General features: G+C 45.2%; 2 protein-coding genes across 3 annotated transcripts in view; one reads left to right on the forward strand and one right to left on the reverse strand.

Moving 5' to 3' along the window:
• Positions 1-5,761: 5,761 nt before the first annotated feature.
• Positions 5,762-12,253, reverse strand: six4a (SIX homeobox 4a). The gene is made up of 3 exons (XM_071527741.1): positions 11,415-12,253; positions 8,964-9,664; positions 5,762-8,168 (listed from the first exon to the last, which is right to left on the reverse strand). The coding sequence occupies exons 1-3, from the start codon at positions 12,146-12,148 to the stop codon at positions 7,555-7,557; spliced, it is 2,049 nt and encodes a 682-aa protein (XP_071383842.1). The 5' UTR covers positions 12,149-12,253; the 3' UTR covers positions 5,762-7,554.
• A 2,143-nt stretch (positions 12,254-14,396) lies between these two features.
• The window catches only part of mnat1 (MNAT1 component of CDK activating kinase), a 29,158-nt gene continuing 16,963 nt past the window's right edge, over positions 14,397-26,591 (forward strand). Inside the window, exons 1-6 of one of the 2 annotated variants that reach the window (XM_071527779.1) lie at positions 14,472-14,566; positions 19,364-19,516; positions 19,896-19,969; positions 20,330-20,433; positions 20,714-20,854; positions 22,336-22,467. In XM_071527779.1, coding sequence (XP_071383880.1) covers positions 14,478-14,566; positions 19,364-19,516; positions 19,896-19,969; positions 20,330-20,433; positions 20,714-20,854; positions 22,336-22,467 — 693 coding nt within the window. In that variant the 5' untranslated portion in view covers positions 14,472-14,477. Of the gene's footprint in view, positions 14,567-19,363; positions 19,517-19,895; positions 19,970-20,329; positions 20,434-20,713; positions 20,855-22,335; positions 22,468-26,591 lie in introns of both variants that reach the window. The other variant, XM_071527780.1, reaches the window with a different exon arrangement.

Raw genomic sequence — 26,591 nt, forward strand, 5'->3', positions numbered from 1 at the left:
CAGGTCGGAATAACAGGCAAACAGAAAAATCGCACAAGTTCAATGTGTTTGTATCATTCCCACCACTTATATGTATATTGGCAAAATAAAGGAGTGTATCAGAAATGAATTACGCCTATATGTCAAGCTATAATTTTATTGATTCGTGAGATAGGCGTCAACAACAAACCAGTTTCTGATTCACTTTTTTAAATATGTAGCCAATTTCCACAGGCTGAAGAGCTCTACAGCCTGTATAGACCTGAAGATGAATATCATTTATAGACAGACGACAACCATAAGCATCACATCAATAGCACTTCACTGCTTTTCTGCTTTACTATATTTATTTTCTACATCATCAAGTGTTTTTGGAGACCTGCTTTTGAATTCAAGTAGCCCTAGCCTACATTTATATTTCAGGGCTTAGATGGGCACCGCACTGTCTCCAGTGTTTTGTGTGGGGGTGAAACACAAAACCAATCCATTAGTAAATGAGTTCTGTGTCACACTGGTTCTTGGTGGTGGAGTTGTTGGTTTGAGACACAGATCACATTTCTTTATCTACACCAGGATTTGCAACTCGACTCCCGTGCAATATGTTAAGGAACAGGGGGAAGGCCTAGAAAATAATATTTAGCCTTCTTCAGAAGGTTTTGAGATGATAACCTGCAGCCTGAAGGATTTTTTTACTATGAAGACATGATGATCCGTCGAGCTGAACTATTGTTTTGTGGCGACAGACACCTGTAAAAACAAAGAGACTGAATGAGATCAGCTCTGATGAGCTCCACTACGAAATAAAAGCAAAATTTAGGCCAAGATATGGACAAAAATCATCAATGTAGTAGACTATAATGATACAATTCGAGACAATAGGATGATGTGTTCAAAAACAACAACCTCTTTCTATTTGGGGATGTAATGACTATTGGAGTTATGGGCCGAGAAAAAAACAAAGCTTTTAATTCAGGGGAAGGTGGCTGTTTGTTTGGCCAGTCTGCCTTTATTTAAGTATTTTAACGTTGGATCGGATCCTTGTATCTAGTGTAAAAGCAACAAACATTTCCCTTCAACGATGACTTTATTATGGAGCATCTAATTTTCCATTAAAGTCGGCTTTGCCTGTCAAACAACGATTTACTGAGTAGGAAGCCTATCAGGTGCTGGATTTACCCAATCTAGTCTACCTGAATGGATGAGCTGCAGCTCGTGCGTAATATTAGCTCCTAGAAAAGTTAGCTGTTCCAGTCCTCACTTCTGATTGGCTGAATTACGTTCTAAGTCGTTATGGACACACCTGTGACGCATTAGTTAATGTAAATATTAGGCCTAATTTAAATATTAGGCCTAAGTATCCTATGTAATATAGCTATATATAACAAAGATAACAACCATGTTGGTTAGCTACTGTTCAAAAACTACAGTACATTAGGCCTACCAAACGGGAAAATAACATTTAATTATTAGGCTACTGATTAAAAATAAACAGATTTCTTGAACATTTGTGTTGCTGGTTGTTATAAAAGCCATTTTGGAACAGTTTAGCCTACTCCACTTCGCCTCGTGAATCTAGCAACGTCTATCCTGTAAACCACGGCGTTTCGTCACATTGCATATATAATTCTGGTAAATTGGTGTAGGCTAATGTAGCCTAGATTTTGAATGGGATCGTCGCTTGTCATAGACTGGGCCGCCTGTGTCCCGGCCGGGGCTAGCAGCGCTTCAGTTGTGTAAAACCTCAGTGCTTCAGCAAATGAGCTGTCTGATGAGCGGCTCTCGGGTTTCTCTAATATCTCTACCACATTGCGCCGCGCCTCCTCCTTTAACCCGAGCAGCCCGGGGGTCGAGATTATTTCAAGATGTGGACTCTCCTCCTCTCTGACACGGCGGCCAGTGCTGAGCTCGGTGCTCAAAAAGTAATGCAATACTGAGGCTATTACTCGTTACTCATAATTCAAAATATCACTTTCACTACATAGATCCTCCTTCGGGGAGCAGTAATTCGTTATAGGCCTACATCCCAAAACTGGCGGTTACTATCCTCCTGTTCAAAAGCCAAATATCGCTGATGTCCAATAGGCTGAGTAAGAATATTTCACCCCAAGAAAGTGATATTTTCTGCCATTGCATTTAAACTAGCCTAGTGTATGAGAGGGCGACTATGTGTGGGCCTGTAGGCTAGTTTTTGGATAATTCTTCTTCAATATGATAGCCTATTTAGTGGAGGTGATAACAAAAGCAAGGACTTATTCTTTATTCTTTTTTTTATGCTATTAGGCCACTGTAATTGACATGGGCCTAGTAATTCGTTACACTACGCGTTACTGGGAAAAGTAACGAAATAACTTAGGCTAATGCGTTACCACCCAACTCGTCTCGCGACACCCGCCATGCAACTGCACAGAACTCCGGTGGAAGGAGAGAAACAGAGAAAAAAGGGATGGACACCAGAAAACACTTCATAAAAATGTCATCATCAAAAAGACTATGTTTCCTATTGGAGGGTTTATTTAAAAAAATGGAAGAAAATTGAAAGAACTACTGGCTCACTGAAAGTAGGCTAGAGCAGATGGTTTTCACTCTATCTAAATCCAAAGTGCTATTTCAGCTGTGTGTGCTGGAACAATGCCGATACTGTTTAAATTGACTGAAAAATGTCCAATGTAGCCTAGTCGCGTGGGTTTCCTTTGGATTTTTTGGACTTTGTGACATTCAAAATAACTAATTCAAAATGTTAAATAAAGAATTCGTTAAATTCAAAACCAAAAATCAATTAGCCATTTCTGAGACAGGCCTGTTTTTTTAAACCTTATTATAGCAATTTTCCTCACACCTATGCAAGTTTATTTACCTATAGCAGTAGCCTAGAATTCTCTGAATATTAAGTAGGTTACTGTAATTGATTGATGATTTATTGACAAATTAATAAACTGACAGATAATTTGTAACTCGCTTAGGCCTTTTGGTTAATTCAAATTGCCTATCTAAAATGTGGCTTTAATTTAAGCAAGAGTTAAAAGGGATTTATTCCGGGAAGTGAAAGGCACTGAAAAGGCAGCTCCTTCTCTCAAAACAAAACACAACTGTTGACATGAGTGAGTTAAATGAAATTGGAGCTGCAATTATCAGCTTAACAGAGTTTCCTGTCATGTTGGAAAATTAGACCTGGTACAAGTGCGCTGGGGTTAGCCCCCATCAAAATCATTACGCATTTCCTCAGAGGGCCACCTCCACAAATATGCAATTATGGCCTCAGCTTTTACAGTTCTCCATTCGGTAAACACGCCTCAGGCATGTAGATCAAGATATTTGTATTAGGGAAATTATTTTTGCTCCGGGGCTGAAAAAACTCAACAAACCAAGCGACCAAACAAACCCATAAACAAACAAAAGCAACGATTTAAATTGCTGCGCTACCATGTGTGCCTACCGGCAGGGAGGGGGCGCCATGTTATTATCAACGTCATGACAATATTATGATGATACAACCCGACTTAAAATATAACTCTTGAAATTATATGTAAGTTGCTACATGGGTTTTTAGCAAATGACAAGAAGTGTGTTTGGCCACGCTGCTCACTAGTGATGTTACTGCCTTGCTCCTGTTACAAAGTGCTGTTTTTCTCTCTGGGAAATACCATTTGACCACTGTGGTGTGGACATGATGCAGCCTCCCAGCTGGTGCCTCTCTCTCCTATCCCATTTCAACCAACTGTGTGTTTGTGAGTGTGTCCCCCCCCCCCCCCCCCCCCCTCTCTCTCTCACACACACACACACACACACACACACACACACACACACACACACACTTACAAATGTGGTAAAACCCGTGTAGTGAGGGTCACTCCACCACTGCAGGTTTAGACCGTCAGCCCACATATGGCAGATGTTGTCCTTATTGTCCAGAACCAACCAGTGAGTCACACCGGGCAGCATCTTCCTCTTCCCACACTGGATGACGGACTGGACATCTGCACATATTCTTCAACAACTCAATTATTTCAAGTAGAGGTAAAAGAAAAAAAAAATCCACAAGTGCTGTAGACAGTTATTTGGCAACTGTAGTTTCATGTAAACACCATCACCTATTTTCCACAGCCTTGCGGCCTGAGAGCCCGTAGAGTAGAGTAGCGTGTTTATGCAAAAAGACGCAGAATGCCGTGTGGAGAAGCTGCCTCTTGCTCGGCTAGTAGTGGTGGGTCTGTGTGAGCGGGCTGGTACCCTGTGACCCCTGCCCTCTCATTAGTGGGACGTGGAGCAGTGGAGTACCGTGCTCCCCAGGTCATGTTACATATGGCTTGCAGTCTGCTGCGCCGCATTAAATGTCAGCTTTGAAACCATCTGAAAGATCAGAGGTCAGCGTTTTTAATAAGGCCCGGGTTCTGGGGGGGTTCCCTCCTTTTACTGCACGCCCAAGTATGTTTTACGTCGCATGTTTGAAATTGTGGACAAAATGATACATCTGCTCGTTCTGCTACTTTGATATGGAGATGTCCTGTTTTATTTCAAGGAGAAATCAAACAATACAATTTAAATACATTTTGATGTGTCATTCTGCATTATATAGGTAGTCTAGTAGATATATTTTAATCAGTAAGTAATATTGCTCATACAAATGTACTACATAGCCTGCGTTGAGGCAACAATCCTGCTGCTTTCCTGTGTAATTTACAGGCACAATACAAAGGTGGAATTTGGAGTTTTCTGTGGCCCCCTCCCCGTGAGACCCATAGATCATGGGCTCCTGTTGCGAATGGGACATTGTTCTGGGCTCCAACAAAGCCGTTTTCACCCTCTTCAATATTACAGGAGGAGTTACCCGATACCTAACAATCAGCTAATCCAATGCCCATGGCGACGAGGTCACCTGTGCACAGGTAACTTTATCCCGCTTGCCTGCCTCTCCCTCTCTTTCTCGCCAGTCTCTCCCATTTTTTTCTTTTTCTCTGTGCCTCAACAGTGAGCACAGACAAACAGCCTCTGTTTATTTAGGTCACCAGTTAGATCATATAAGTCCTCTGAGCAGGATCCGCTGAGAGGACAACTCCTATACTCCAGTACAGAGATTTTGTGCATAAAATCCCCTGCTGTTCGTCCAATTGTGCAACTTGCTCTCCATCTTATCTGTCCTTCCTGGTTTTGTTGGGAGCCCACTGAGTGAGCGAGTATTGGGTGGAACTTTATGAATTCATGGACAATCCCCCAAAGCCATGAGAGGAGTTCAGGCTCTTTCTAGACAGAGACCCAGTGTCTGTGAGTGACAGCACCTCAGATTCATTCTTCCACATGTTGGGAGGGGTGTGGGGGGGTTGTTCAGCATTTAGCCCAGGGAAAAAGGCCGTCGGATTGGACTGGGCTGTGGGGAGCTGCAGACCCCCCACCCGAAAGAGCTTTACCTCTGGAAATCTCATTGCTGTTTATTTGAATTACAGGGGCTGAGATGAGAAAAGGAGGGCTAATGAACTCCAGGTTGCTAGGCATGTGCAAACGATCACTGCAGGTTTGCAGAGAGCAGCACTCGGCTCGCTGGATTACTGCATGCCAGTTTTTCCCCATCCTCACAAAGTTTGGCTACATAGGCCTCTTAAATGTTGGGAAGACATATGCTTTTTGTATGTCATAAATTCAGATGCGTTACAGACATACTGTGTGCCTAAAACTTCAGAGATCATTCCATAATTTTATCACAGTCATCATGTGTATTCAAATGGTAACCTTGTTAGAAAGAATAAAACATGCCAGTTTTATGTTTTTATAAATATAAACTTTTATTGCAGTATGGAGATTTAGAAAAATACATTCACATAATTCCAGATAACAAACATACAATTCAAACTAAGATAAAAAAAACAAAAAACAAAACGACCATCAGTTTTACTATTTGCCCATGGCTCATTTTTGGTATATGATGTTAGAGCACTGAGGATACTTTCTCTGTAATGTCCATTCAAATAGGTGGGATTATGTTATGAAGCCTGACAAAGGAAAATGTTACTAGTCACTCTGTGTGTGAAGACCTGTGATGCACTGGTAGATGTGCATGGTGAATGTTGGCCATGAGGTCGAAATGCATTGTTACGGTCATGTATGTCGGCGTGGAATTAGGCTTCAGTTGTGAAAAGCACCAGACACGCTTGACAAACAGGCTCTACGCTCCCTTCTGTCCCTCGTCTGTCTGACAACAGGTGAAATATGTCGTGTCTCTGAAGCTGTGATGTCAAGAGCTATGACAGAACTTACATTCAGTGTTATTCGGAAAAACAACAAACGTAAAAGGCACTAGTGTCCAAAACATTGTGATGCCATGCAAAGGGAAATTATTAGAATCCCTCTCCATTTTAAAAAGTGGGACCATGAAAATACATGCTGCATGTAGGTCTGTCTCCTCAGTCGGTGCTACACTTCTGTCCCTTGTTCCTTATACATTTCAAAAGCATACCAGCTGTAGATATGTTTGCATCTGACTTTATAGAAAAATATCCTTTGATTATTGACATTTTGAGAGACACATCAAAATGAAACACGATATAGTATAGCATTGTCACATCTAGTTAACATACTGTGAGTTGCAGCATTATAAACAATATATGATGAACGACATGTGAAACGACAGTGTGACCTTTTGATCATCTCCCATAACTTGGTCTCACAAATTGCTAGTTGTTGTGGCTTGAAATGGGATTCATTAGTGTATGTTTGTTGAGGTGCGTCATCCTGACAAACCCTCCAAAATGAAGGCTGTGTGAAACATGTACAATCTCCTGTTGTAATGTCATTATGGTAGTGCAAATACCAAAACAGACCAATGCAATCTGATATTTTAGGTAGCAGAAAGGCACATTCATTTCAGCTCCAGTCCCATTAACAACACCCACCATGCTGAATCACTCCTAGCTCATTTGGTATGACAGAAAGTGTGAATGCAGGGATTAGCAGTGACTTGAGAAGCATTCAGAGAATTTCAGGTGCTTACTGAAGGACAAATTTGCCTAAACCAGCAACTTCATGTGCATAATGAGAGACCTATTTGCTGCATGTGTGTGCAGTCCTTCAGTAAAGCCGTCGTGGTCTAAGTGACCATTTTCACTGAGACGCTGTCCCTCTTCCCCCTACTGAATGACCTTTTTGGTTTGACCCACATGACGCATTTAGTTTGGAGGAACATCCTGGTCACATGACTTGGGGCATTCCAACACCTGCTTCTGCAGATCAAATCCACTCAACAGGAAGTAGCAGGTGTTGTCTATAAAAATGCACATTTAAACATGGCTCCAACACATACAGGGGCTTCTTCTATTTGCAAGTAACAGTTGTAAAGTTTCGTCTTATGTTTGGGGGTTTTAAAAGATGTCATAGATTTTTTTTTATGATAAATTCATAGCGCCCACCAAAGGGGCTTGTATCTGAATAGAGTGCATTGTAAAAGTCAAATGAACACGTCTGCAAATAATTTAACATTTAGAGGAAATGAATGGTAAAAAAAACACACACGCACACACACACAAGTAAAAAGATTCACCATATCACTGCTTGGGCGGACGCGAGTGCTTCTGCAAGGAGATAGGTCTGAGGTTAAAGGTCAGCCATGTCCTCATCCATGTGCACTGTCTGTAGTTTGGCGAGCTCCTTCCCCTCCACAGCCTCCATCTCCCCGCACATGGCCCGCACCATCTCGCTCACCCCACCCGAGCCGGAGCCGCCCACCTTGTCCTCTGACAGGTTCATGTAGCTGCTGTTCATGCCGGCACCCATCAGGTGCGCGGAGGGGGCCGACTGCGCCTCGTGGCCTCCCAGATATTCCGCGGGCTGGAGGTGGTGGCCGCTCTGGTCCGTATGGGCCATCAGGGGCGTGCTGACAGTGAGGGTGGTGTAGACCTCCGGCTCGGGGCTGGACGAGCTGACGGTGGCGACGTCGGCGGCTGAGGCAGGGCCTCGGCTGGAAGGGACCTCCTCTGAGCTGGGGGTGGTGTAGCTGATCTGGCCGCTGGGGTCCAGGTGGAGGCCGTGGTGGTATGAGGAGTAGACGCCTCCCTCCAGCGGCTCCTTCTTGATGGAGGTCTGGCCGGTGCTGCCCATGCTGTAGAGCACTGTGCTGTGGTGCAGGGGCGTCATGGTCAGCTTGTCCTGCGGCTGGAAGGAGTCCTCACTGGAGGAGCTCACTGCTACATTGTTCAATGGCATTGTACCTGGAGGAACAGAACAACAGATCAACACATATCTCTAACTCCATTTCAGCTAGATCAAGATTTTACATCTCCATAGCTGGATCCCCTTTCCATTTCTCACAATACTATGTGCTTAACGTACAGCAGGACTCAGCCTCAAAATCGCTGTTGTGTGTCTCAGACACTTCATGCTCTTTATGCCTGACCCTGTGGCACCCCAGAGACTGCAGGTCTAATGCAAAAGCCTGCCAGGAGCCAACTGCAAGCTCTAGTTTTCTGTTTTTTCCTTATTATTCATTGTGGTGTAGATTCTCTGCTTTCTGTCAAAGTAAGTGGTGTAATGGCTCATTCCCTGTTAGTGCATTTCATGGCCCTCTGATTGTCTGAAACATGTTTCCCTCCTCCCTGGTCTGGAGATCAAGAGTGTAGTGATGATGAGTGATGGTGACTTCAGAACCTATGTTATATTCATCTCTAGGGTTTTCAAAGGACCACCATTTGTGTGTGGGTGTGTGTGTGTGCGTGGCCCTTCACTATTTCTTCTGCTCTGTGTTATATGTAGTATCAGAACTTTGGGCTCAGGTCCAAACACATACAAGCTAAGAATAAAGCAGCTCAGATGTATTAGATGTAGTAAAGGCCTGTTAACAAACCACCAGGGAAGTGCAACATTGCACTGGAACATTTTAAGGAGGGTAAAGGGCATCATCAGCGTAGTATATTCTAAATGTAACTTCAAGGTAAACACAGCAGCAAGAGAGGAAGTAAGAAAGAAGCTTGTGAGTTTGTAAACAACGTACCATTTTGCGAACCCACCTTGTGTGATTGTTGAAGAAGAGGTGGCAGAGGAGAGCTGCAGGGGAGGAAGACCCACATTGCTGTTGAGTAGCGAGCTGCTATCGCTGTCGGACACTCCGCTCGGTACCTGGACCAGGCTGTAGCCGCCCAGCTGCAGCGCGCCTGACGAGGAGCTGAACGTCAACACGGAGGAGCCCCCGTTCTGGGCGGCCATGCTGTGAACCCCCTCGAGCTTCACCTCCGCCCCATTCACGCAGCCGGCGTAGGAGGCGTATTGCAGGGCCGAGTCCTCCGCAGAACTGCCCAGTCCCTTCTCCTGTCCCGATTGCATCTGCATGTCCACCCCAGATCCCCCCAGCAGCACCCCTCCAGATGGCCTCAGAGGGTTGAAGGCCAAGGGCTGGATGCCCAAATTCAGCCCGTTGAAGAGGATGTTACTGGGGGTGTGGAGGTAAGACGAGCCACCATTGTGAAACACAGTGGAGGAGGTGTTACTGGTCACTAGATTTCCGTTGTAGAGCCCCCCACTGCTGGATCCAGGGGGCATCTTGATGTCCCCAATCTGTTGGATGACCAACCCACTGTCCAGAGGCCCTGTTTGCAGGGGGAGGGTCCCATGGGTGATCGTCCCATCTGAGGAGTTGGAGAGGGGCCGAGGAGACAGCTCCTCCTGCCCTTTGCTAGACTCGTCCTCTGTGCTGTGGTTTCCATCAGATTCACTGTGAAAACCAAATGTAGACAAATGAGAGGCTGCGTAGCACAACACGAGACAAGGAAGTGTTTGTGGTGATGATATCTTATTATTATTGTTTTATTTATTATTTTGTCTCCTGTTTGTGTACTTTTCTGTGAAAGCAGAAGCTCCCTAATAAAAAATATTCACAACCATGAAGTAAATATCCAATAAAATTTAAATTTTGAGATTTAATTCAATTTCCTTTGCCTCTACACTTTGACCATAATAAGAAGAGGACATTTGTTAGTGTGTTATTACACAGCTGTGAAGAGCAGGCCGTCCTGTGATGTGTGGATCTGTTACCCCATGGAGAGCTGCACTGACAACAGCCACCATCAACGACCACGCAGCCATTTGGCGCAATAAATTCTGGTGTGACAAATGCAAGCAGTGGTGGCGTGACGAGACAAATGGCTAAAACGTTTTATTTGCATTTGTTTTTTAACTTTCATTTGCTATTGTAATTTAAAATTCCGATTTATATTCATATGCAAGATGTTATAGCATAAAAAAACTATATCAACATCGCTATTACAGCTTATTAATTAACCTCGTTTTCAAGAGTGATTCAAACAGCTGCACCCCCCCTCACACACACACACACACACACACACACACACACACACACACACACACACACACACACACACACACACACACACACTTCACCCCCAACTTCGAGGAAAAGATATAAAGAAAGACATTAGTAAATCTCTAGGTTATAGCCGTTTAGTATTGACTGTCAATACAGTTTTCCCCAAAAAATCCACAGGTTTTGACTTTTAGTCGCCCAAGCTTGTAGTGTAAGCTTTATTTCTGTAGCGAGTTAAAGGCAGCCTAATAATGTGTTGCTGCGTGTTTGTGTGCGACAGAGAGAGAGAGAGAGAGAGAGAGAGAGAGAGAGAGAGAGAGAGAGAGAGGTCACCTCCACCAGGTGCGCGTCAGCTTTGTTCACAGAGAGGAAAACATGAAAGAAGACAAAATTCTGTCTGTATGTGTGGAGGATTATGAAATGAAACGCTGAAGCTTTAAGATCCTTTTTGGTCTAAAAGGAAAAAAAGTAATAATGAAAATGATTTATGTGCCGAGCTGGGACACACAACCGCAAGCACACACTGGTGCGTTTGTACTTGTGCGTGTGTGCGCATATCCGTGGGTCCGTGCACACACACACACACACACACACACACACACACACACACCCACACACACAATAAGAAGAAATTGAATTAATTATTCGGCTCATCTAGATGTATTGTTTAATTAAAGTTACCCCACTTCATTTATTTGACAGTGAAATCACAGGAGTATGTAAGTTACTTTGTAAGTTTTTGTTGCTTATGGTCTCCATGCCCCTTAGCACCAACACACTTGAAACCGGATCTGAATGGCAACCGCTTCATATTTCAAAACATTAAAAGCGTGCTCCTAACCCTTTTACGCACACTTTTTTGTTTCTAAATTATCAACAGTTAATGATTAACGCTGTCAAGTCGTATAAGTAAGCTCGACGGGTGATTATGAAATAGACGTTGTGTGTCTCTGAGTGTGAATGGTTGTAAACCAAGCCAGCTTCGTCCTTGCACGCAAAAGCTTTCAAATGACTTTGTTAAAATTAGCCCAGGTCTAAATTTCAACGCGCCTTTTATGCACAGCACACTCAGTGGGATATTTTTAATTAATTGATTCATATGATTGAAATAGCTTGTGTCTTATTCCTTTTGTTGTCTCACCTTTTTGATTGCGCCTCGGACGGATTTCTGTCCCTCTGTCTCCTGTTTTTGAACCAGTTGCTGACCTGGGTCAAGGAGAGTCCTGTAATCTTGGCGAGGTTTCTTTTCTCGGCAGGAGAAGGATACCTATTCTGCTTATACAGATCCTTCAGCGCGTTTCGGGACCTCTCTTTGAAGCAATACACCGTCTCCTCGCCGTCCCAGATAGTCCTGGGGAGAGGGTACTTTCTCCGGAGACGGTACTTGTCCACGGCGCCCAGGGGTCTCCCCCGCGCCTTCTCCGCCTCAGTGTACCGGGCCTTGTACCAGAGGTCTTGCAACGAGGGGTGATTGGACGGACTGAAACTGTGGTTCTCCAAAATACTGTACAGCTCCTGGTACCGAGCCTGGTGGAATGCGACGAGGGCTTGGGCTTTTAGGATGCTTTCGTTGCCGCGTAGCAGGTCGCTCTGTGGCAGGGACCACAGGAACCTGGCCAGCCGGTCCACATTGCCTCCCTGCTGTAAAGCCTCGCACACACAGGCCACTTGCTCCGGGGAGAAAGCCAGAGAGGAAGCGGCGCTCACCAGCAGCTCCGTGCGCACCGCGTCGGTGTTGGGAGTTGTGCGCTCCATGGACAACTCCGCCGCGTCCAGCGCCACAAGCTTGATGCACTCCCGCTTATCCGCCTCCTTCACATTTTCTCTCTTGATGTCATCTGCTGTTGTGACTTCTCCGGCAGAAGAAGAAGACATTTTTTTGTTCGAGCCTTCCCTGGTAAAGTCACTCCTCCCAGCTCGATCAGGTTACCTCCTCGCCATGCGAATGCGATCGGATATCTGACAGCAGCTGTAAGTAGATATCTCTCTCCCCTTTTCCTTCCAACGTGACTTTTACTCTGCGGGGACTGGAGCTGGAAGGAGACACACTGGGGTCTATCTGCAGGAGAGCCACGCTATTGGCCGCCGAGGGGCCCATAAGGGAGGAGCGAGCGGGATTCAGACACCGATGTTTGGTTTCAAGCTGTCAATCATACAACTTGCTGTGTATTCCAGCGGCTCACCTGTGCAAGGTGAATGCTTTTGGGATCGTGGGAACGGGATATACTTGTTGTCTCTATATTGTGAGGAGCTGCCTCGGCCGTAGGTGTATGTGCGGTCATTAGGGCCCCTCATACCCGAGGTAATGCCGAACAGGTCTGGGGTAAAAATCAATGCATGGAATGATTTAATTTCCTGATTTTAAAATGATTTGGGTAACTTAAAATCGAAAATATTCTTTAAGAATTTCGAGGATTCAATGATGACTCATCTATCTTTCATCTGAGCTTGTGGATAAACACAGTAGTCACTGGAGCTGTTGAATGTGACCCCCCCCCCCCCTCCTCCCCCACGCACACCACTGCCTATTTTAGCCTATACTTTCCAAACTTGAACCACTTACTCTTTCTCAGCTTTGACCTCTAGGCAACAGTGCAAAAAAATTCCACCTCTGGTAGACAGATACAGCAAATTCCAGTGTAAATGTTTTAACTTTCAATAACCAGACTCTAAGGTATTGATGGTTATTGAAATAGGCTGTGAATTTTAGCCATTTATTCTATCATCCCATCATGATCCCAAGAATCAGTACAAGATCAAATCCTAGATTCAGAAACTGCTACTATGGCACAAGATGGAGTGTTTGAGAGAAACACAACAAACAGCATCAACATCCCATCAGGAGCAGGGCATTTTCAACATGTTGAGTGCAAGTTCAGGCCCTCTCTTCAGTGAAATGTGTGCTATATTGCAATGCTGCAAAAAGTAGCTCTAAAGTGTTATTTTCTGAGACCCTTTGAGACCATTTTCTTGGACCCAAAACTTGGAGCCACATAATTTGATTTTTACACAGTCTCCAATATGAGGATAACTCAGCCTTTCTTGGTGAGATAAAAGCTACACATTAGCCCATAAACAGCTTATATTTGTGTTACAGCATCTTTTACATTAGTCACCCAGTCACATGCATGACTGGTGCAAAACTCATTTTTGAGAAACAAGAAATGGGTAAAATCCTTTGCAAATAATTATTGTAGATGTAATATGGCAATATAGTCTAATTTTGAGTACCACCATTTTGTCTAAACAATGCTTTAACATTGTTACATTGTCAGTAATTCAGTAAAACTGTGGTAGAATTACTGTTGCATGAATGCCTTTGCCAATCCACAGAGCAGCCTACAGAAGTGGCTGGGGTTGAAATTTAGCACTGGAAGTAAAGTTATGATGGATTATCGTATCATCATTATATTATTATCATACATATGTGTCTGTCTTCATCATACCTTGGCTAAATATTAAATCACACAATATTATCCTTGGTGAATTATTTCCAAGGACCCCCAAATACATACATAGGCTAGGTCAGAAACCCTCATCTCAGGAGCTTTTTCCCTGGGGAACATCATGTGGGAAGATTTTGGTTTTTAATTAGGTTTTAGTACAGTTACATCATGGAATATAGGAGTAACCTATAGGGTACTGGGGAAATGGCAGTGCAGACAGTGAAACCTATAATCAAAACAGCCATACATTTATATACACACATACATAGCCTACATACACACACACACACACACACACACACACACACACACACACACACACACACACACACATATGTATATATATATATATATATATATTCACATTAAGTTGGTATTTAGAGAGAATGTATATATACATACATATATATATATACATACACATATATACATATATATATATATATATATATATAATATATATATACATTCTCTCTAAATACCAACTTAATGTGAATAAATTACTAGGGAAAATAAACTGGTCAGCATTTTACAGTGGACCCCCTGGGACTCCCTCAGAGACCCCTGGGTGTGCCTGCACCACAGTTTGACAACCACTGCTTCACATGTATTAATTAACTAGGAACTATTCTTATTAGCCGAGTTTTCCTTCGGACCACATTCTGTGTAACGCAGCGGTTCACCGCTTGAGAAGTGACAAGAAATTGCGTGTTGTTGACATTTTTCTCCAGCTTATTATTTGTGTTTTAGAGACAGAGATGGACGACCAAGGGTGTCCGAGGTGCAAAACAACCAAATACAGGAATCCGTCGTTGAAACTGATGGTGAACGTCTGTGGACACACGCTGTAAGTAAACACATTTGACAGCTCAAATTCAGACAGCGCGGTGTAAATTCCCCCCCAAACACGGCAAAGTTTTCACTTAAAACGGTGCAATGGCTAAATTAACTGAAAACAATCTAACAAAGCGATGTATTCCGCGACGACAAACCCAATTTAACCAAACGTAGGTGGTTAGCTGTAAGTTTCCAACCTCTAACCATGTCGAGATGGATTGCTTCAAGTAAACCTGACACAATATCAACCGTTTACCATCCCGCCGCACTTAACGGTTAAAACAAGACATTCAGTACTAAAAAAAAACCGTTAGAGGCATTATTATTAACGTGCAGTTAGTTAGCTGTTTGTGAGAGACATCCGTTGTGTTTAGTGATGTGTTATTAAACACTACTTACTTTGAATAAACGTCAGAAAGATTTGTGTCAGCCTCAAATGGCGGAGTGAACAGAGTTTAGGTGGGTTTACCCTCCACTGCATCCCTGATGGTGCTGCATGACAGCAGGGCAAACCTGCTTGTGCAGAACAGCAGACAGTGTTAATAAAAATAGTACCCAGTTAATAATATTAACACCATATTGGCTATTGTTTACACCTGACCTGCCTTCTCAAATTTGTACCCTTCATCACAAATTGCTAAATGGAGTATAGCCAAAGAGAGTGTGTGTGTGTTATACTGTAGTTTTGGACCACTTCATGGCAGAATTACTTGAGTACTACAGAGTAAACCAGACATGATGGGTCAGCTTCTGCTTATGATCCGGTCCTCATATTTACTGAACTTTATCTTTATGGTTGTTAAATAAGTTGTTTTTTTCATGATTTAGGTTTATACAAACAACCCCCTTCCTGTTTTTAGGCTACAATTTTGATTAACATCGTCCCCATGTCACTAACAGAAAGTGCTTGCCACAAATATTCCATATTTATCCTTGTCATCACTTTAGAAACCCGATTCAAATCAAAAGGACAGGCTGGTTTTTATGAATGTTGTGCAGTCAGTGATGGTGGAGTGTGATGAGAGCATATTTTTGACCCTGTCTGTTTATTGACCGCACCATCAGGAAGTGGCTGTGCTTTGTCATCAGGTCAGCGAGCTCATAACTCACTGCCTCTATCTGGATGCAGGGTTACATGCAGAGAAAATTAAAATGATTTTGCAATGAAGCAATTTAAAGAGATGTCCTAGCCTGGGTCACCTTGGCTGTGTTCCTCAGAGCCGGTCTGTGGGTGAATCTCTGTGCTACTTCAAAACTGCTGCACTCTCATATTGTATTAACGCTTTTATCACTGATGTCATTCAGCTTTTTGTTTTGCAGCTAGGCTACTTCAAGGCTTGATGGTTGTGTATAGTTATAACACAGTGTCTTTCAAGTTCACAGGTGTTGATTTCCCATTTGGTATAAACTCTACGCTGAAGAGTGAATAAGTAGTAGTGATTCTTACAAATTTGTTGTCTGTTCATCACATCCATTTGCCTGATCTGTGTTGGTTGAATCACTTAAATTGCTTCTATACTTTGGCCCCAATGCCTTCCTGACAGCTGACAACACTGAGTGGCCATTCCAGTATAGCCTGAGTAGGCTTCCTTCCTGGACGATGCAATGCAATATGGAGCTGCTCCACCTCTAGCCTGGATCTAAATTTAAACCCCACCACAGCACATTTTGTATCCCTGTCACCAGGGGTGTTTGCTGTCTGTTATTTATTACCTACGCGCAATGACGCAGGGCCCGTGTCCTTTGGCATTTGACACGGGGCGCCCAGGCCGGCGCAGGGCAAACGAATGACAGTAGGCTGGGCTCAGGGTGGTAGTTAGGGGTTGGACATGGAGAGGCTGACAGGATACGCACACCTCATTAAGTGGAAGCTAGTTTCCTATATCTGATAGCCTCGATTTCCAGTGATATTAACTGCTCCAAATCTAAGACTTATGCTTTTTTAGGTCACACAAGCCTGATGCTAGCTTCCAGTGTAAGTGATCACGCTCTTGGGCCTCAGCATTTTCTGGCTGTGCTGCTGCAGGTACTGGGACACATGGCAGGACAGAGCAGGTTAACATTTGACACGAAGCCAGCACCTGTCTGTGTGGGCTTAGTCATGATTTCTGCGAGAGTCCAGAGAAGCTAGACAGCTTTGTGGCAGAAACAGGTGAATCCTGCCCCTGTCTGTCTGTATTCTCTTGCTTAGGATAGAAAGAGGAAGAGAGGAAGAAGAAAGGAAGAAAGAGGCAAAGATGAAGGCAATGTCACAAGGGGGTGGTGGGGGTGGGTGGGTCTCTTTGCTGAGCCAGGCCCCTGTTTACCCTCCTCTTGCCACCCCCTTCCCCGACCTGCTGACAGCTGCAGATGGGAGAGATATGAGCCAGGAGCTCTGAGCAGGACAGGTGAGAGAGGGAGGAGTCAGGAGTACTCACTCAGCGACAACAGCCCCGGGACACTGCCTGAGCTCTGCCTGCTCGCTTACTCGAGTAAATGTGTGTGCTGTTTGCCAAACAATATAGTGTAGCCTTGGCAAGAGATTTCTGAGTGCCCCCTTTTATTACAAACGGCAACAGGGACTCAGTGAGAAAGCTGTCCCACAGAGAAGGCACACTTCAGAAGAAAGATGGCAAGTTCACTCCAACAGTCTCCTCCCTCCAATCCTTTTAGACGTTCACCTCTCTGCTCTAGAATTACACAGGATTTCCCCTATGGAGAGTTCTGTTGTGTGGTCCATTTATGGGGCAAGGGGCAAGCTACGCCCCACTCCTGGCCCTGTGGTGATGAATGGGCTCTTTGTGGGCCTGTGGAAACAAGCTGAATCCCCCCATCCACCTCCATATGGCCAGGCCTATACATCTCCTGTAGCCCGGGGCCACAGTGAACATCTGCCCCTTCTAGGGCGCACTTGAGCGGGGGCTCCTCCTCATGCTCCCTGGAACCAACTGGACAGCACAGATGTTTTTGTCTTTGGTTCAGTTTTCATTTTCATTTTGTTGCTAAATCTAGGCTTAGCTGAATCGAGACACTTGTAAGGTAGCCCTCTGTAATGCTTTATCCATTTTCTATTTGTGCGTGTATTTCTGTGAAAGGTTGTGTTCATACTTGGCAGGTTGTGCTTGTTTGACCCATATCTGAGACGCTATGCATAAACAGCCAAACTCCATGGCTCTGCAGTTTCTCCTATAACTGCTTTTTTTGTTTTGAATCTGCTGATGAGGTGAAACGCCTTGCATGATGTCTCTTTCATGATTGTTCTAATAAGCTCCATCCCCAGAGAGCTTTTGACTAGGCACCAGTGTCTCAAGCCCAGTCTTTGACTTTGGAAACAAATGATTCAACCATCCCACCAATGACGTACAGTGAAAAATCTGGCTTTTTCCCTCAACATTGCTATATTTTTATATGAAAAACTGTCGGTGCTCAAAAGCAGATAGTGACATTTGGAAACCAGATGTTGTCCATTCTTGTGAAGGTGGTCAAGAGCAGAAAGGTGAATTCCTGTGGAATAAAGCTCCACAGAGACTTAATTAAAAGAGTGGACTGTGCAAACGTTTATCCAGCCCCTCCACCCCTCCAGTTGCCTGCTTAGGGGAGATTTAAGACCATTCCCATTGTCTTCAGCGTCCACTCCTCACTTGAGTGTGATTGATGGGTAAACGCCTACCTGCTTAAAGGTGTGATTGATGGCGAAGCTCAGGGTTGTGCCCTCAGGTGGGTCTGGTGGTTGCCATGGTACTGTCTCATGATGGCGCATGGAGTAAACCTTTCTGTCTGAACCTTGGCTTTGCCTTACATTCCCCAATATTAGTTTAAGACTGTTTCTGCCTTTCTCTTCTGAGTTTGTCACTGATGGCGAGGGGCGCTCTTACTGAAGAAAATTGAGATTCCTGGATGCTTATTTCAAGAACCAAAGGTTCTCTGAAAAAGTCATCATGACTGTGATGTACTACTATCCATTTTGTCTTGGGGAAAGTAATATTATCCATTAGACAGATTTATAGTAGATATTTTGACTGCCTAGATTTCCACTGTATTTAAAAATGTTCCTTAAACTTCTCCATAATACAGCTTCTTCCCCTGTTTTGTATCAAGGAATAGTAGAGCAACTTTCCAGGAAAAAAAGATAGGTTAGAATGGCATATGGTAATATTGGTGGATTTTCAAAGTGTTTCAGTTACATTTTCAGATATACTGGAAGCCTTTGTTAATGATAAATCGGCTTAAAATTGCTAAATTTAGTCATGGAAAAGCTGCTGAGCAATGGTCTGAGGAATTAACTTATTTCATGAATTAAATAGGAGCCTCAAAACACTGCTATTGTCCATCATTAGCAGCATTTCTTAGCCTTTCCTGAATTAAGGCCTAGCCCACTTCAGGATGATAGAATACCGGGTCTATTGAGCTGGATTTTATATTATTATGCAACGTGGCACATTGACTGCATGAGATCTATTGAAATAACAAAGAAGCAAGCGTTTTTCCAGTGCGGACAGACACTCCACTGATGGGGTGTCAGACTAATTTCCTCTTGTCTGAGTGTGGGAGTTAGCCTAATCGACATTCCAATCATAATTCCAGCCTTCTTTGAGCACTCAGAGGAAATATTTATATGCCCCATTATCACCCACTGGGCTCGATGATAACTCGCAGACATAAAAAACAGAAATTTGCCTTCCTGTGAGGGGAAAAATATATTTCAGCAGCCGCATACGCCTACACAAGCACACAGGCAACTGACTTTCAGGCTTGCAAAGGGAGGGGTCACCTCTGGAGGGATATGACTCGATTTGGCGATGTTCTCTGTTTTGTTGTCTCCCCGCAGATGTGAGAACTGCGTGGAAATGCTGTTTGTGCGCGGCTCGGGTAATTGTGTGCAGTGCGACACGCCCCTGAGGAAGAGCAACTTCCGCGTGCAGCTCTTCGAAGACCCCGCCGTGGACAAGGAGGTGGAGATCCGCAAGAAGGTGCTGAAGATGTGAGTGAGGGGACCGCGAGGCAGAGGGGTGTGGCTCCGTGTGTTTATGCGTGATCCCGGCCCTCCTCCCACTTCTTAAGCCACCTTTGTCTTTCTCATTACACTGTTTGTTTTGTAGACAATGAGTCTCCCCAGGGGGGGCTCAAATGGGAAGGCTCTTTCCCTGCCAGGTTTTTACTTCTCAGCCCCTCCCTGCTATCTCTCTCCCTCTCATCTGTTCTTTAATAGCCCCTTAATTGACATCTAATGTGTGTCTATTAGGCAGTGAGCAGCCCGAGTATTATAAATGGTTGATTTAATGGACGCTATTAATGTCAGTGCATATTTGCTTTCATCAGGTTTTACTATTTGTTTCATCAGTGCTGTTCTCCCACTGCAGATACAACAAGAGAGACTTTGACTTCCCCAGCCTGAGAGACTATAATGACTATCTGGAGCAAGTGGAGGACATAGGTAGGAGCATGGGCTTGGAGGAAGGCCTCAGGCTGGGGCGGAGGGGTGGAGGGATGCTTACTCCTGCTGTATTGATTTCTCCCTGACTCTGGCTGCACAGGGGGATGTTTTACAGGCATCAGTGCCAGCCGGGGTCACGGATCAGGGAGTAGCTCTGCCAACACTAACACGTCTTTCACCGACTCCTTCCCGTGGGTTTTGAGCCCTGACAATGGGCTAGACTGCTGCTGTGGCCAAGGCCATGCCAATGCATGTGTGCACACATGCTAGAGTTCTCACTGATAGTATTATGTGCATGCTCAAGGTTGAGATCTTGCACCTGCGTTTTTTTTAATGCTGGTCTGTGTCTCCTGTGTGCAGTGTATAACTTGACCAACAACGTCGATGTGGAGAACACCAAGCAGAGGATGGAGCAGTACCAGAGGGAGAACAGAGATGTCATCCAGAGGAATAAGGCTAAGCTTGTATGTTCTGTGCACATTTACCCACACATTCATAATGTCTTCACTAATAATAATTATAATTATAATTTGACACTAATCTTTGGAGGTAAATGTTCTTTGGGCTTGAGGTCAGGCCCTGAAGCTGCTGTTCTGTAGCTGACCCTTAGTCAAACATGCTACTGCACGGTCGATGCTTGCCGATGCTGCGGCCTCCGGTTGAAGGTCTCCCTGCCGTCCTCTTGCTTAGCATGTGTTTTTTTAACATCCTCTTTCTCTCGCTCCCTTCTCGCTTTCTCCTCAGACGCGAGAACAGGAAGAGTTGGAGGAGCTGCTGTTGCTGGAGCAGCAGGGGAACGAGCAGCGCAGACTGGATACGCTGCAGGAGGAGAAGAGGCAGCTACAGGCCAAGAGGAAGAACAAGCAGGCTCTGCTGGATGAACTGGTGAGATACACGCATGTGGCATGTGCGTATGACCACAGAATGGCAAGTTCAATGGAGCAAAAAGCCTAGTGAAGAACAGTCACATTATAACAGATGTTGCATGTCTGCTGTGAGTGTGTCCACACACACACACATACACACTCACACACACTCACAGCCTCAGGGTTCATGGCTGTGAGATCATTAAGAGCTTATTACCAGTCATTGTGCTGCGGGCTATGCTGTCCTGTTCCCACTGCATTGTTCTCATTCTGTGATTCCAAAGCCTCTTGGCTCCATTGTGTTGAGCTGCAGGCTTTGGAAGTGATTGTTCCTGCAGAGCGGGCTGCTGAAGGACCATCACAGATAGTGGGCTAAGCTGTGTGTTTGTTTGTTTAAGGCACAGGGCCTGTTGACTGTAGGCAGATGAGATCAACTCTCACCCCCTAGGGGAACTCTCCTGAGCTCTGACATCTGTAGATCCCTGTGGTCAGAAAGCTCACTGTTCTCTCTCTCTCTCTCTCACACACACACACACACACACACACACACACACACACACACACATTTTGATAACTTGTTGCTGCTTCCTGAAGCAACAGCTAACAAATCACTAAAATATAGCTTGACTGAATTAATCTTTACAAACTTGGGACATGATTATTTTTTCATTATTTTATTTTTTTGGCCTTGATGGACTTCTTTCTCAAGATGTTTGTCAAGAGATAAGCGTGTTAACAGTGTGATATCTTCTAAATCAAGAAGTCATCACATACGTGTACACACACACACACACACACACACACCAATTCAAAACACTCATCTCTCAAAAATCTGATTTTAACATAGTTGCTACCCCTCAGGTCACAATTTGCACAGTGTAATATAATGTTACATGTAACCAAGACAGAGACTGAAGACGTTACTTGTACAGTAGCATCTTTGCCTTACTTTCCCCAGTTTATAGCATCTTTGGAGTCTGTAGAAAGACTAGGTGGTCTAGATAATTGTCATTAGATCAGTCTCGTTTTATTTTCCTATGCTAAGAACACCTCCAGACTGTCCTACCAACAGCGTCCACCCCATCAAAAACGTCCTGCCTCTTCAGTGAACGACGTGTCCAGGCTTGTGTTTTTAGACCTCTGCGCTTGGCAACACTCCACTGGAGAAATTGAAATGACCGACCTTGCATTTAATGGAGGTGAAGGCGGCGCAGTGCACTTGAAGCAGCGTCCCCCGCACTGCCACAGTTTTGTTAACATGGCCTGCATCAATAATGTGGCAGCTAGCCTGAAAGCACCCCATACTGATGGTTATCCAGTTAGACAGAGGTGTCTGAGGCCACTTCTTCTCTCAACTCTTCTCAAGTGTCAACAATTTTTGCTGAGCAGAAAAGTTCCAAATGTAGTTCTTTGTTGTGAATGCATATTAATCATATCATGTGTACTGTGTGCTGTAAATTCCCATTCACATAAAATCCCAATTTGTATTTGTCTCTCCAGGAACGCTCTCAACTTCCCGCCACCATCTTGCTCGCCCAACACAAGGACCGTGCGGCTCAGCTGGAGACCCAGATAGAGAAGCAGAAGCAGTCGGTCAAACCTGCCACCGTATTTTCTACCGGCATCCTTATGGTGAGTGCCATGTTGGCTCTGTAAGGCTACTGCATTGTTAGCATTCAGTGTCTCAAAAAGACAGTTGACAGTCACTATGCTGTTCATTTGGCAGACTGGGCTAGCTTCAGGTGTAAGCAGGATGAGCTCACTGAAACAGGAGAGCTTGTATAACTTGGCTCATCGGTAACACATGGCTAGCATAGTTACAGTGAGCCCATGCAGGTTAGGGTCAAATGGTTATTTAGTTGGTGTATCCTCTCAGTGGCTGCCGGGTGAGTCTGTGCTGTTTTAGGTTATGGGGCAATTTTAGTTTAATGCTAATTTGGATTTAACATAGACCGCTTGTTGACAAAAGGGTGATGGTAATACTTCAGAGCTTCAAAGGGAAGATGTTCCTCAGTGTCTAGGGCTTCCTCAGTGTGGGAACAGACCCCCCCCCCCCACCCCCCTCACCAGTCCTGTCATCACATTCCTCCAGGCAAGCGGTCGGACCCACAGAGAGAGCATGTGGGCTCGGGGCTCGGGACTCTGGCTGCTCCCTGTGTTGGGCTCTCAGCTTTGTGCTCACGGTGTCTGGAGAGACCTTCCATTTGGCTGTCGTTCTGTTTTTCACTCGTTTATTTTCATTTTATTGTGATGAGATAAGCTGTGTCACAACCCCCCCCCCCCAACCCTCATGAGGCATGGTTGTCTTCCCACAGTTCAGTGATGCATGAGATCTCTGCTTAGTACTCACCTAGGCTCAACTTGGAGCCAATAGAAGCCAGGTTTTGACATACTCATTTTTACCATCTTTATTGTTTTAAACTCTCCACTGAAAGTGATAACTCTGGGTTAAAGACTCTCATGCGCTGATAATCAGTGTGACTCTTAAACAACCACTAATTACTGTACTCCTTTAAAGCCCAAAGAGACAACTGGCCCATCCACCACCAGTGGAAAAGCAATAGGTCCAGAATGGATTGATCCAAATGGAGGATGTGGTTCTCTGGCTCTCCCACCCCTTGATATGCAGCATGAAGTTAAACTTGCTGATGGAGAAAGAAACAGCATGATTATGTTGCTGTTGGCTCCTTGCAGGGCTGTTTTTCCTCACTTCTTCCCTCCCGTTTCTCCTCATCCTCCCGTCCCCCAGCTCCTCATGGCGGAGTAGAGCTCTCACCACGCATCTGCTGGGCTCGACTGAGAGGCTTGAGTCGGGGGAACGTGTGGGTTTGGATTTCCCTCCACCTCAGAGTCCATAAGAATAACTTCTGTTTGACTTGGTGGGGTTTCAGCACAGAGCGGTGGATTCCTGCAGATCGCTGGAATTCATTTATCTGTTAGTTTGTGGTCCCCTGTTCCAAGCTAGGCTTCAGTTTTTCTTCTGCAGAAATTATAGGAGACAAAGGTAGAAGCACATTTGTAAAGCTGGGCCACATCTCCATGATATGCATTTATTCAAAGTTAAGCTGATTTGTGTACCCCTCTTCAATGAGGGACATTAGATGAATAGTATCAATACTCTGCTCTCTTGTGAGCACAAATGCAAAGGACAAGGATGTGACAATGATGAATGGAGGGTGGACTGATTCATGACCTCTTGTCTTATATCTGGATGAGTTGGTGATGTGCAAGTTAGCTGGTAGTAGAAATGCCCCCCACCCCCCCACCCCACCCCTGGCACTCCAGCCAGCTGCCTCTCCCCAGGCCAAGGTGAGCCGTCACTGGTGGAATGACATATCTGCATATCTGCCTGTTTTTTTTGAGCCGTCCGGTCCATGGAACGTGAGGATGCCAATTCTTCTTCAGCTTCCGATGGCTTCAGTCTTTATTTAAAGAGTGATCTAATGTTGCATCTAGCTGTGTCATGTTGTTTACTGGGAACATGCGGGGGACATCTCAGCCATGCTGGCGCTTCACTTAGCCCGGGTGATTTTCCAGCAGTGAGGACGGGGGATCCCAACCTGAGGTCCCGAGTATCCTGGCTGTGTGTTAAAATGCTGTTGAATGGATGCATGAGCAGGTTAGCGGATCCTGAGGGAAAGTAGTCTTGGTCCAGATGTGGTGTGAGGCGAGGTGGGATGGGCCTGGTCTTGCCTCAGGAATGGTCTGGAATCACTCACTAATCCCTCACTTTGTAGACACTCTATTGAACAAAGACACACGCATACCCGTGTGCGGGCGCGCACACAGGCACAAAGTTGAGTGCACACACACAAACACACACTCACCTTACCCAGCCTGGGTAAACATCCTTTGAAGACTAAAGTGTCTTTTTAAAATAGACGTCCGCTGAAATCAAAAGAGACTCTCTGTGTGGGAGGGAGGTAACTATTCACTGTTGAAACAGGCTGCTTGTTGTTGTCTGACACACAAGACTGAGCCTCAGTGCCAAGCATGATGACAAGACATCTCTTAATTTACTTCCTCAGAGCAAAAAATATGGACATGAGTTGAGGATTATCGGCATGTAAGCCACATCTGGTTTAAGTGTTGCATGAGCAATTGTGTGTTGTTGTTGTTTTTGATTGTAATTTTGTGTGTTGTCTTTGTCTGTGCTAGTAAAGTTATTGTGTTTTCTAGTCACAAAGTGTATGTGTGAGCCTGGGGATTGTCCACAGCTGCCACAGTGTCCCGTGCCTGAAAGCGGTTGACCGGTGGGGAATCTCTCCACCTTGGGGCAGCTTTCAGCGCCATCTTAAATGAAAGGTCCCAGGTTCCAGCGCTGCCGGGGCCCAATCCGCTCCTCATAGGCGGCAGAGCAGCTGACATACCTGACGAGGCCGACATGGGCACCTAATGAAAGCAAGAGGCGCACACACACATAAACAAAGTGCAACTCACACACACATTCAGCCAAATGCGGGTGGAAAGTTTATCCCTAAACATAGATGCGTAGTTGGCTGAAATAACCCTGGGTTCTCTTTGGCTTGATTCCATTCTACACTTAGGCAATGGAATTTAACTGCCATAGAAAACACAAACGCACACACACACACACATACGCACACACACACACACGCACACACGCACACACACACACAGAGACACACACACACATACAGGCTGTGAGCATGTTTGCTCAGGCCCGTTTCACTTGGTTAAGCTGTCCTCTACAGTGACCTCTGTTCGGTAGACATACTCGTCACTGCAGGCCAGGCTCTGCTCCGCTCTGCTCCCCCAGACTGGCCCAACCTGTTCTGCCTGGGAGGTTGTTCACCACATACAGCACCCCCCCCCACCCCTCCTCTTCTCTCCATTCACTCTTTCTCTTTCACTATCTTCTATACTCTCTTCATTTCCCTCATTCCTACACTCTTGCTTTGGCCCGCTCTCCTTTTGTTCACATATTTCTTCGAATAATTAGATACATTTTTATGAGTGACTGAGACAAAGATTTGGAAAGATGTGTGTGTGTGTTTCCGTTTATACCCAAACATAATTGACATACATGTCATTCACAGACCAAAGACAGGGTTGTTTTATGTGGGAGAGTGCATAACCCTTGCCCTTTGGCCTTTGCTTTTTTATTGGTTTGCTGGCATGCAGGTCGATAGCTGCAGGGGCTTGAGGAGGGGGTCGGCTCAGGGGGTAAAGAGCGCCCTCAGCCCTGATTGGCACCAGCACATGTGGGCATTCACACCTCTGCCCCTGCCCCTGGCTTGGCCCTGTTTAGGTTGGCCTCAGCAGCCCTTGCCCACGGGCAGGCCGGCCTAGCCCAGCCCCGCGGAAAAAGGAGTTGTCAGCTTTAGGGGCTTTGCGCTGGGGCAGCTGCCACTGGTCAGACGGTTATATTTAAACTTGTAAGGGAAGGGGAGGCGCTGTGTGGGCAGCAGCTTTTACACTTGCTACTTGCTGCTCAGTGGGCCAGTGGGGGGCACAAAGCTCTTTATCCATACAGAAGCACTGGCAGTGCCAGGGCAGGAGGTGGCAGGGAGGGCTGAGGATGGGATGGCACTAGGCTGGCTCCTAACTAGGCTCATTAAATGTATCCCCTATACAATGCTGACCACTGTCCATTGCTGTAATTATCACTTGGTCCATTAGTGAGGAGAGCCTCACTGCCTCTGTAGCTCTGCCTGGGCTGTCTGCGGCTCCCCGAGCTCTGGGGTTGACCAGGCACCAGGCTAGAGTGTGTGTTTGTGTGTGTGTGTGTGTGT

The sequence above is a fragment of the Centroberyx affinis genome, unplaced genomic scaffold (assembly GCF_046629955.1).
Source record: "Centroberyx affinis isolate AG114_WGS23_722 - 3 ecotype Tasmania unplaced genomic scaffold, CSIRO-AGI_Caff_v1 ptg001575l_1, whole genome shotgun sequence".
NCBI classification, from domain to species: Eukaryota; Metazoa; Chordata; class Actinopteri; order Beryciformes; family Berycidae; genus Centroberyx; species Centroberyx affinis.

Coding starts and splice junctions, on each gene's coding strand:
- six4a (XM_071527741.1), bottom strand. CDS start 12,148: ATGTCTTCTTCTTCTGCCGGAGAAGTCACAACAGCAGATGACATCAAG. Junction 9,665..11,414: donor TCCGAGGCGCAATCAAAAAG/GTGAGACAACAA, acceptor TGGTTTTCACAG/TGAATCTGATGGAAACCACA. Junction 8,169..8,963: donor TTCTTCAACAATCACACAAG/GTGGGTTCGCAA, acceptor CTGTTCCTCCAG/GTACAATGCCATTGAACAAT.